General features: G+C 40.7%; 1 protein-coding gene across 1 annotated transcript; it reads left to right on the forward strand.

Annotated features, from left to right (window-relative positions):
- Window positions 1-7,108, forward strand: LOC308103307 (E3 ubiquitin-protein ligase TRIM39-like). Its single transcript, XM_080453232.1, has 2 exons — window positions 1-89; window positions 4,579-7,108. The coding sequence occupies exon 2, from the start codon at window positions 4,896-4,898 to the stop codon at window positions 6,306-6,308; it is 1,413 nt and encodes a 470-aa protein (XP_080309358.1). The 5' UTR covers window positions 1-89; window positions 4,579-4,895; the 3' UTR covers window positions 6,309-7,108.
- Window positions 7,109-12,548: the final 5,440 nt, after the last annotated feature.

Here is a 12,548-nt window from a genome sequence, read left to right on the forward strand (position 1 = left end):
GTCGAGAAAACGCGGGTCAGATGGTTGTTGCCTGTGTGAGAAACATCAAGTGACTCTAAAGTATCTTCTGTGAGACTCTCTTCTGTTAGGTGAGCACTGAACATGTTGATTTAAGAGCTGTAACATTATCTTATCTGTCATATGATATTAGCCTTAGATCAAGAAGACTATCGTAGATATATTTGACATTTTTATATCTACGAGTCTTATAGTCCTAGCCTGGTAAACCCTCCCCCCCCCCCAGTTTGTCGTGGAATGACACCAGCAAAGCCCTTATTTCTCCTAACATGTACAAAATGCAACATATAAGGTGCTTACCCGCTTGCCCCAAATTTTAACTAGGTGTCCGTTGTGTTTGTGCAATGTATTAGTCCATATTGTTCAATAAAGAAGTGTTTTAATCCCGTTGGTGGCCGAACGACATTCCCCCCCTCGTTTACTTCCTGTTTACATTGAGTGTAATTCCGGCTTTCACCAGATGCGCCCCATCACTAACTTCCTCCAAAATCGGCCACAGACGGGATTAAAACACTTATTTATTGATAAATATGGACTAATACATTACACACACACTCCGGACACCTAGTTAACATTTGGGGCAAGCGGGTAAGCACCTTATATTTTGCATTTGCATACATCAACGATAGTCTTGATCTAAGGCTAATATGGTAATATGTTGTTTGATTTATGGTCAAAGTTTTACAACTACATGAAGGTTTATTTTATATTAAACTTTGGCCAGTAGTTGTACAAAGTAGCTTAACTCTGGGGTGACGTCACCCATCTATGTTGAAATACATTTTATTACTGCAATCTGATAAAAGCCTAAAGTTATTTGTAAACTGGGTGCTTTTCTGGGGGAAAAAACGTCTTCCTCTGTTCTAATAATTCACAACTCATAGTTATGGGTATCATATCATCACATAGAATGTTGTCAGCCATGCCTTTTGCTACGTCTGTATGAATATTGTTATGAATTGTTTTGTGTGTTAGTGTGTGTGTGTGTGTGTGTGTGTATGTATGTATGTATGTATGTATGTATGTATGTATGTATGTATGTATGTATGTATGTATGTATGTATGTATGTATGTATGTATGTATATTAAATAAAAACATAAAAAATTAAAAAAAAAAAAATAAAAAAAAAAATATATAAATATAAATATAAATAAATATAAATAAATAACAGAGTGGTTCACTACCTCAGCCTGATGGCCTGAAAGTCTAATATCTCCCCCGAGCGATAGGGATATCCCTGGTTTAGCTGTGTGTGTGTTAGCCCAGGTCCAGAGCAGTGGCGGACGCAGGATCTCTTTATGAGTAAGGCCTGGCAAGTACGTGGTAGGCCCACCCCCCCGCCCCCGCACTGAGAGGGGGGGGGGCGGGGCGGGTCGCCACAGATAGACAGCGGGAGAGAGTTGAATAACCTCTTCAAATAACCAGAAATGAATATATTATATTATATTAATTGTAGGCAACATACATATTTATGGTTTAGCTTAGACATAGCAGTTGGTAGATGATTGGTAAATGATTAACCATGACAACGACTTTTTCAAAGATGGATTTTTATTTTGTACTTTCTTATACCACAAGCAGTCAGATATAATGTACATGAGATAAAATCGGGGAAAAAACACTTGATACTCGAAAACAAAGCTGGCATTGGCAATAGGCAACAAAAAAATGGCTATACAAGGCGGAGTCGTCAGGGCTTTGAGTTGAAGAGCCTGATTATGTGATCATAATCTGATTTGCCTATTAGGTCTCTTTCAAATGTCAAAAGTGTCAAATTGTTTAGACGTTCAGTTAACATAGACGCTCTCAAGCGGGACTGGACTCTATTTGTCACAGAGAACAGTCTCTCAACAGTGCAGGATGTTAGCGGGAGAGTTATGATGGCCCTCAACAGACGGTTAACATTTGGAAAAGAGCACTCAGGACAGTTGTCAAGTACTTCCATTATTGTGGGGAGTTTCAATTTCTCCTCGTCCATTCTCCGTGTGATGTTCTCAATGAACCAAGCATGTTCAGTGTCTTTGATAGCGATCCCATACAGCTTGCATGGTCCCATCAAAAGTTCTTTCATGCCGAAAGAAGGACATCCAGGCAGGAGAGACTCCGAGGCAGTCATAATTCCATATGTGTCCTCTTTAAAACGGCAGTTTAACTCCGTTATCTGCCTGTCTAGGACACAGTTCCACAGTGCCCTCAAATCATCATCGCACTTGATAGCAGCAGCAGCCCTTGCCTCTGTGTGCCCCTCCAGTGGGGGTGGTGGTGTTGGCTCTGAGCCAAGAGCTGCTGCTGCCGTGTCTGCTGCTGGTGTTGGAGGTGGCGGTACAGGTTTAGGCGTCGTTGAGTCGAAAATGAGTTTGCTTTGGACAAACTTTTTTTTTCTCGCCGGTGCCATTGCTCTCTCTCTGGCAGTCTCTGCTGTCTCAAGAATCAAAAATGAATCAAGAGAATGAGGCCGAGACATTGTGTGTGTGGCGTTTATATTGTGTGCTTATTATTTCATGACGTAGAAAACCGGTTCTGTGAATAAGGGACACAGGCAGACACATTTCACACTCGAGTGTGAAAGGGACTCTGAGAATACACATTGGCTCAAAAGACTCAACATCCTCCAGACACGCAGGACGTAGAGAGAGAATGGATGCGTACTACGTTGTTTGTCAGCCTTAAGTATAGGGGGCGATATTCATAGTAAATACACAAAAAGCTGTCTGGCGGAGGGAAGGCACAGTGTATTGGAGGTAAGGCACGTGCCTTACTTGGCCTACCGTGCGTCCGCGCCTGGTCCAGAGTGTTAGTGAGTTCTCTCTAACGCTCTGCCAGGTGAGCTGCTCTGCTCATAGACCCAACATTACACTGCCGTGAGAGGTCTCCGTCTTTAGTAAAAATAAACAAAACTATTTAGCTACTCACCGAAACAAAGGCTGTTTTGCATTGTTGAAAGTATATTCTCCAGGGTGGGAAGACTCTCAGCATCCCACCTTCTCTGTATAATACACTTTTGGGGCAGAAAATAAAAATATGTACCGCCAGACGGAAATGATTGTATTTACTCCACTGCGCCCCCTACAGATCTGTTTTATTGTGAAGCACAGGGTAGGATTATACATTTCTGTTCATATACATGGATTGCTTCCCTTTTTTAAACAAAAACAAACAGACATATACACAAAATGGACGGGTAACATGAAAATAATACACTCAAACTTAAGCAAAAAAACAAAGGGACCCTCCCGCCTCCCTTCCCCCTCCCCAGAAGTGCTGCCCCAGATTACGTGCGACACGGGTCATCCACAAGGATTAGCCTTTCAACCTTTAAGAAAGGAGACTAAAGGCTTTAAAATCTTTTCCAAATCTTTCAGTTTGTCTTTGAGTATAAATCTGATTCTTTCTAAATGTAAGGATTCTGTCATCTCGTTGAGCCAGAGTTTGATTGTGGTGTCCTCTTTCTTCTTCCAAAATAAGAGTATCAATTTTTTTGCAGCGATAGGGGCATATGAGAGAAGGTGCTGTTGAGATAGTTGTAATTTCTTCATCCCTTCTGATACTCCCAGGATGACTAACACTGGGTCTGGATCTATCTCTACCTCTAGTATATTGGAAAATAGTCTGAATATCTCTATCCACCCCCTACAGATCTGGTCAATATAAATTACCATTGAGCAGATCTATAGAGGGCGCAAATACAATAATTGTACAAGGAAATAAAATACAGCTACATGGTCTTTCTAATAATGTTGTCATGAGCTGCAGCATTGGTTACACAAACACTATTTTGAAAATCATCCAAGACTGTCATATCATATATAAATGGCTTTTTGAAGTGACACACCTATTTATAGGATTTTATTTCGTCATGCGTCCCTCTAGCCAATCAAAGGCATTGGTGTCAACATATTGACACGTGTCACGTGGAGCTTGACCAATGTTAGCTTGGCTAGGAGGGAGGTGAACACACGGCGGGACGAAGCGAAAACATACTCTCCGCCTCCGGCGGAGACAATAATAATACATACAATTTATATAGCGCTTTTCTAGGTACTCAAAGTCGCCTAACAGACAAATTAAAACAACTTTATTAGGAAAAAGTAGTTAAAAAGGCTAAATACTATAAAAGAAGGGTAAACAAAGGGGGGTGGGGAATGCAAGTCTGGCCACAGAGAAAGGCCTGTCACCCCAGGTTTGCTTATTTGTTCTGGGGATGTCCAGGAGGTTGGCATCACCCGATCTGAGGGAGGGGGCGTGGCGTTGGAGGAGTTCAGAGAGGTAGCGCCGTAGCGGGGAGCCTGGTTGTTGAGGGCCTTGTAGGTGGTGATTAGTATTTTGAAATCTATTCTGTGCTATTGCAGTAGTGGAGTCTGGATGTGATGAAGGCATGGATGAGTGTCTCAGCAGCAGTGTGTGATGGGCTGGGATGAAGGCGGCCAATGTTGCGAAGGTGGAAGAAGGCAGTTTTAGGGATCTGGTTGACATGGGACTAAATATGTTTGGGGCATACGTTATATGTGTATCAGATTAATGGCAAATTTGTGTTTGTGTGTGTGTGTACTTTGCAACAGGTCTGTGGTGGTGTGTCAAAGCTCCGCCCCCTGCCAGATTCATCTGAGACGATAGATTCAGATCAAACACAACATTCAGATCAAACACAACTTCCAGTGAGGAGGACAGACTGTCTTTCCACAGCTACAGGAGGGAATACTGACCCCTGACCAGTGACCACTGGAACCTGCTGCTGAATGGACTTTAACAACAACCACGATTCACAGTGAAAGTAAACTTCAGGGAACATTCTAGAGGAGGAAGTGTTACAGTATCACTACTGACTGACTAATTTACTGTATTAAGCAGAGTGTTTGTAACTTCACTCAGAGACTAAATGGCTTCCTCGTCATCTCTTCCAGAAGAGGATTTTTCCTGTCCTGTGTGTCGTGACATCTTTAAAGATCCTGTTCTCCTGTCATGTAGCCACAGCTTCTGTAATGCTTGTCTGCAGGAATGGTGGAGACGGAAGGAAATAAAGGAATGTCCAGTTTGTAAGGAAATACATTCAACAGATCATCTACCCCGTAACCTGGCTCTGAAGAACCTGTGTGAGGCCTTCATACAGGAGAGACAGAGAGCTTCAAAACGTAAGAGGTCTGAGGATCTCTGCAGTCTGCATGCTGAGAAACTCAAACTGTTCTGTCTTGAATGTCAACAGCCAGTGTGTCTTATCTGTCGCGAGTCTAAAAAACACACCAACCACAGTTTCAGACCCATCGATGAAGCTGCTCTGGATCACAAGGCGGAAGTCCAGAAATCACTGAAGCCTTTACAGAAGAAACTGGAGGTCTTTAATGAAGTTAAAAAGAAAAGTGACCAAACAGCAAAACACATTAAGGTCCAGGCCTGGCAGACAGAGATGCAGATTAAAGACCAGTTTAAGAAGCTTCATCAGTCTCTACAAGAGGAAGAGGAGGCCAGCATCACTGCACTGAGGGAGGAAGTGCAGGAGAAGAGTCAGATGATAAATGAGAAGATTGAAGGTCTGAACAGGGACATATTAATCCTTTCAAACAACATCAGAGCCATAGAGGAGGAGCTGAGAGCTGAACACATCTCATTCCTGCAGAACTACAAGACCACAATGGAAAGAGTCCAGTTCACACTGCAGGACCCACAGCTGATCTCAGGATCACTGATGGATGTCACCAAACACCTGGGCAACCTGACCTTCAGAGTCTGGAACAAGATGAAGGACATTGTCTCCTACACTCCTGTCATTCTGGACCCCAACACTGCCTTTCCAGTATACACCCTGTCTGATGATCTGACCAGTGTGAGACCTGGAGAATGGCAGCAGCTTCCTGACAACCCAGAGAGGTTTGACCACTATGGCTATGTCCTGGGTTCTGAGGGCTTTAACTCAGGGACTCACAGCTGGGATGTTGAGGTTGGAGACAATACAAACTGGGAAGTGGGTCTGTTAGCAGAGTCTTACCAGAGGAAGGGAGACAGAAGGGGTCAACGGTGGAGAATAAGGTTATATCAAGGTCAATACAGAGCATGCTCCCCACCAGGGTCATTCACTGATCTCTCATTGAACCAGAAACCTCAGAGGATCAGAGTCCATCTGGACTGGAATGAAGGAAAGCTGTCATTCTCTGATCCTGATACTAACACACACATACACACCTTCACACATACTTTCACTGAAACTCTCATTCCATGCATTTGCACTGGTGATGATACTGTCCCTCTGAGAATATTACCAGGGAAGATCAGTGTAACTGTGGAACAATGCAGTTAGACATGATGAGATGATGATGAGTCTATAAGGGGGAATATATTACTCAGTTTAGCAGAATATGTGATTATGTTGTGGTCAATGACAGTCACATTAACAAGTGTTTCCTAAAGCATTGGTTCTCAAACCTTTTCATGTCGAGGACCCCCAAATTGATATGTATTTGGCTGTGGATCCCCATCTTAAAATATTTACTTCCCCTAGAAAAATGACTTTGAAGATGTCACAAGAAACAAACCATGATTCCCCAACCAAATTTAAATCTGACCTAAAAACATGGCTGTTCTCAAAATGTAATTGGACTCCCTCAGTGACCTCCACGGAAGGACCCCAGTGTGAGTTAATATACATAGTTACTGTCCACTACTGTTCAATGGTTTAAGAGTAAATGTACTTAGTTACTGTCCACTACTGTTCAATGGTTTAAGAGTAAATGTACTTAGTTACTGTCCACTACTGTTCAATGGTTTAAGAGTAAATGTACTTAGTTACTGTCCACTACTGTTCAATGGTTTAAGAGTAAATGTACTTAGTTACTTACTGTCCAACACTGTTTATGGGTTTTAAGTACTGCACATTGGCTCTGATAGGATCCAACTGCAAGATTAATAGACTGGCTATTTGTCTTATTATGCAGAATGTCTGATTAATGTGCAATAATTCATATTTTACATACAAAAGGTATTTCAGGGCTCAGCAAAGTCATATCTTCTGATTTCCTCATAAATACAACCTTTATAATTTAGGCATTTAGCTCCAGAGCGACTAATTATCAGGTTGTGATTCTCTGCCTGTTCCCTGACAGCTACATTAGTCTTCACTTTTTGTTCTGTTCTGATCCTTGACTTTAATATGGATTAAATCTTGTGAACGCTGAATTCTTGCCTGAGCGTTTCTGTGTTGTCCTGTCTGAGTCACTGAACATTACCTAAAGAGTTAATATTTACAACAAATATGTTGACTATCCAGGTTAAATACATTTTATTGTAAAATATTATATCTTGAGTAAAACTAATTCCCTTGATGTTATCCCTCCTCTATAATGACTGTCAGTAACATCACATTATTATTTTCTTTATCAAACAAACTTTTCAAACTGATTATGCAGGGCATTTAACTTTGATAAATAGCCTACATTTTGTTACAAATTTAGTAATTCATAATTCGAGTACATTCTGTTATCAGATATGACTTATTCATATTACGTTCTGATCTGCCTAGTGACAGACAAGACTTTGGTGTCAACTTGGCCACAGGCATAACTTCATAATGTCATTCAAATTAATTTGAATGACATTATGAAGTTGACAACGTTCAGTCAAGGGCCAAGTGACTAAAACAACTAACTGACTTACCAGAAAACACAACAGAAATATATGAATATGTCCTGTTGCTACTGTTAAAGTTCACTTTAAAAGATGACATTATGTATTTCTATATTGTACAGATCAGTTTTAATTGTCTTAAGATGAAAGGCAGAGTGACAAGACTAGTGATGATGTCACCAAGAGACATACTGGAGCTGCTCCATAGATGGTTAATGGAACATTAGAACATAACAAATAATGGAACATTATTATGATATAATAATGGAACAATAGCAGACTATGATATAATAATGGAACAGTATAGAATCCATCCATGGTGATTTAGCTATGAACTCAGACCAGTAAGGCTAAGTAAATACATTCAAGTGTCCTCTGGATGAATCTCTTCTTCAGCGGTGGTCTCTTCATGTTGTAGTTTAGTAATGAATGGCTCAAGCTGCTCTCAGAGACCCTTTTATGCCAGGTGAGTACAGGTGATGGCCCAGACCCCCACCGCTGGCACCCCATGAAGACATTTGCATCACTATAGGCGAGGGTCGCTCTGCTGAATGGATAGTGTATTGGCTGTCTGGCGGGCTAACGGCCCGACGGCCAGTTTTCTGTTTGGATTTTTTTTCACTGCCTGTTTCTCAGTCAGTCTTTTACTTTATTTTCTAGGGGAAGTGAGATTTTAGTTGGGCAGGCGGCCGCCTGCCTTGCCTCTATGGTGGGTACGCCACTGGTCAAGACCCAGGCTCCCGGGGAGACATCAAATTTCTCTTTTGGGTCTTGAGTCCCAAGACTCAAGACCCAAAAGAGTCTTGAGTCAAGACCCAGGCTCCCGGGGAGACATCAAATTTCTCTTTTGGGTCGTGAGTCCCAAGACTCAAGTCCCAAAAGAGAAATTTGATGTCTCCCCAGGAGCCGGGGTCTTGACTCAAGACCCAAAAGAGAAATTTGATGTCTCCCCGGAATCATACGAGGAAGTAAAATGTATAATAAGCAAGAATTCAAGGAAACACGGCCGCAATAAATGGATCCAGGGAGAAAGCGTGGCAAAGTATTGCCGACAAATTAAATGCACAAGTCGTCCACAAATATATACAATTTGTATACAAGTCCATAAATATATAATTCAGTTAGGCTTAAACATGAGGAGTGAATATTGGAATTATCGCCTAATAATCTACAATGCGATAGCCTATTATATGCGCCATGCAACCAACCAATATGTCTGAGTCTGTGCTCATAAGGAATGTGTGAAAAACAAAAAAATCTCCATGAATTCAGGGCTTCATGGAGTGTGTAATTGATAGAAAATACGTTTTTTTTTGGGTGAACTATTCTTTTAAGTGTCTTGTTCAGGGACACTTTGACACATTGTTGAGGCCTGGAATCGAACCTGGAATTTTTGCCAGGCAGGCTCTCCAACCATTCAGCTATGGCCACATCATCAGCAGAGATTCTAAGGCAGTTGTACTCTAACAGTAAAGGGGTTTCAGGGGAAACCAGCAAAATGAGGAATAATATAATAAAAGACTGTCTTGCTAATAAAGCGTCATGCCTCTCATTTTTTACAATGTATTTGATATTACATTTATATTATTTAATAAATTATGCATTTCATCCTCTATATATTGTCCAGCAACCTTTATGATAAAGGCGAAAAAAGATAGTAGACCCGTGGGAGCCAAATTGCTCAGATGCAGAGGTTCCTGTGCTGGGATTCGAACCCATGATCTTGTGGTATGAAGTCAAGAGCTCTTCTGACTGAGCTATGGCTAGAGCAGCCGTGATATAAGCAGAAGTCACATCTTCAACTCCCACCCTCGCCAGGGTCAAAAACGTTATATTTGAAATCCGAACGTTTATGTAGATGATTGGAACCTGGGCACTTTTATTGCTACTTATAACTTTTTAATGGATCCTATGTAAGTAAAGCCTGATAAAAGTGTCAACCCCCCCCCCCCCCCCCCCCCTGGGAAAAAAATCTCCAGTTATCAGATGGTCTGAGGAGGTTCGCAGGTATGCTATCCATTAACTACCATAAAGAACATCAAGTAAAGCAGGTTAAAATGATTATGTCAACCATAGAGTTAAAAAATAAGGATGTCAACCGGGGCAGGGACATTAGCTGGTATTATTATTATTATTTTTTTTATATAAATGTATTTGACTACAAAAGGCAAAAAGTCACGTGACTATAAATTGGTCTCATGTTGTTACCAATTTTGTTGACACCTGCTGGCTGAAAAAAGTCAATGCTTTATAAACAGCACTGACAACATAATTATTCATAGCATATTTTTATTGTGTATATACATTATGTAGATAAATTACTGATAGCATTCTTTCTATGTTGGTGGGGAAATGTAAGGTTTGTGCGTGATGAATCTAAAACTTGTCTTACATTTATAGGAAGGGGGGGAACAATAATTGACAATTATGAATTACGAATTCCACTTAATAAACTATATCACTGGTGTTCACCGTTCACTTAGGCTACGGGGTTGGGAAAAGCCATCTAAAACTTAAAATGCAATCAAAAATCCATCATTCAAGTTGCACAAAGACATGTCTTTTTAACAGACGTCTACCCACTGGGCACACAATACAACAACGCCCAAACGCCGTGCATACGCCGTCCATGCGACGTCCGAGTCGGACGTGTGTCGACATCGTTTCAAGTATTTTTTGCAAAACAGCTGCTGACTGAGGTCTGACTCGGACGCCGTATGGACGGCGTATGCACGGCATATGGGCGTTGTATTGTGTGTGGCTGTGCCCAGTGGGTCTTTTACAACTAGGCTAATGTTTTTTTATAAATTATATTATATTATGTTATGTTATGTTATGTTATGTTATGTTATGTTATGTTATGTTATGTTATGTTATGTTATGTTATGTTATGTTATATTATATTATATTATATTATATTATATTATATTATATTATTGTAAATGATATGACCTTTGAAAATTTGAATGTATTATTAATTAATGGAAGCAGTTAGGGGTTAGGCGTCTTGCTCAGGGACACCTTTAAATTACAATAACCCTGTGTGTCTCCTTTAATTAGCTGATAAAGCTAATACTAATTAATTAGTGAAACTTTAGCTGGGAAAAGTTCTTTCAGTCATAACCTCCCACCTTTAACTATCAGGAAACAGGGGAGGGACGCAGCCCCCCGATGGTCCTCCATGTACCTTGATGGCATGGGACTTGAACCTGCAAACTGTCTGTAGCAGAGGCAACCAATCAAGCGCACCACACCGACGCACCTTTGGGCCTTCAGCAGGTGTCTTCTAGTGCTTTTGACTTGCTTTTTTGTGTTTTGGCCTTGAAAAGACAACTGGGATTTGAACATAGAACCTCTGTGCTGAGAGTTTGATCACTATCCCATTACACCAGGGGTGGGCAAGATTTCTTTCCAAGGGGCCATACTGACTTCCATAAAGTGAGTGAGGGGCCATACTGACTTCCATAAAGTGAGTGAGGGGCCAAACTGACTTCCATAAAGTGAGTGAGGGGCCATACTGACTTCCATAAAGTGAGTGAGGGGCCATACTGACTTCCATAAAGTGAGTGAGGGGCCACACTGACTTCCAGTAAGTGAGTGAGGGGCCATACTGACTTCCATAAAGTGAGTGAGGGGCCATACTGACTTCCATAAAGTGAGTGAGGGGCCACACATTGTACAATTGAATTGAATTTTGAAACGCATAGTGCTGAATTACGTTAAAACTGCATGGATTTGGTAGACATGCCAGACTACTTTACAATAAGGTACTTGCTTTCACAACTATAATATTCTTTACAGCTGTAAAATCACTCGGGTGTACTCTGGCCTTACAATAAAAAGATGACTTGCATAAAACAATCCACGTCAATGCTGTATCAACTTTTAAATTAGCCTATAAATGTATACAGCATCTTATCTGATATGCACCACTCCATAGGTCACTGATCAAACACATTGCATTAATGTTATAAATATGGACTCAAGGTTGACTGTTTCACTGTAACATTATAAACATAAAACATTTGAGTACTCCTTCACTCTTAATTAGGAATGGAGGAATGCAGGTAGGTATAGTACTCAAATGGTAAATATTAATTCCTATAATTGGTCTAGTTAAATAATTATTTCTAAAAACCATTAACATATGGCAGCCTTTTAGAATGTACATTTTTGTTGGGGGTCATTTTGTTTTCTTTGAGGACTTTTGAGGCGGGCCGGATTAAGATGGTCAAAGGGCCGGGTCCGGCCCCCGGGCCGTATGTTGCCCATGTCTGCATTACACCATTTCTCACTGTCTTTCAGCAGGTGTCTTCTAGTGATTTTGACTTACTTTTTTGTATTTTGGCCTTGAAAATTTCAAAGTACTACAATATTGAAGAATGGGACAACTGGAATTTGAACATGGAACCTCTGTGCTGAGAATCAGATCACTATCCCATTACACCATCTCTCAGCTGATGTCTTCTAGTGCTTTTCAATTTCTTTTTTGTATTTTGGCCTTGAAAATGTCAAAGTACTACAACATTGAAATATGGGACAACTGGGATTTGAACATGGAACCTCTGTACTGAGAGTCTGATCACTATCCCATTACACCATCTCTTCCTGACTCTTAACTGATGTCTCTTAGTATTCTTGAAGTGTTTAAGACCCATACGTAAAATGAAGAATGCCTTGTGATGTCAGTGACATTTTATTACAAATGAAAATAAAAATAAGAAACAGTGCAGTAACAATACGTCTTCGTATAGCAGCAATTTTGCATGTAGAATATAAATAGGCGGAAACCTCATTATGGCCAAAACTGTTGCTTTTCAGCATAAACATTCTAAAATAGCAAAAACAGCAGATCGACAAAAAAAAGCAAGACTCACGCAACATAATTTGGCAAGACCATCATCTCCGGTTTACTTCC

This window comes from Gymnoscopelus braueri, assembly GCF_963280865.1.
Source record: "Gymnoscopelus braueri genome assembly, chromosome: 16".
NCBI classification, from domain to species: Eukaryota; Metazoa; Chordata; class Actinopteri; order Myctophiformes; family Myctophidae; genus Gymnoscopelus; species Gymnoscopelus braueri.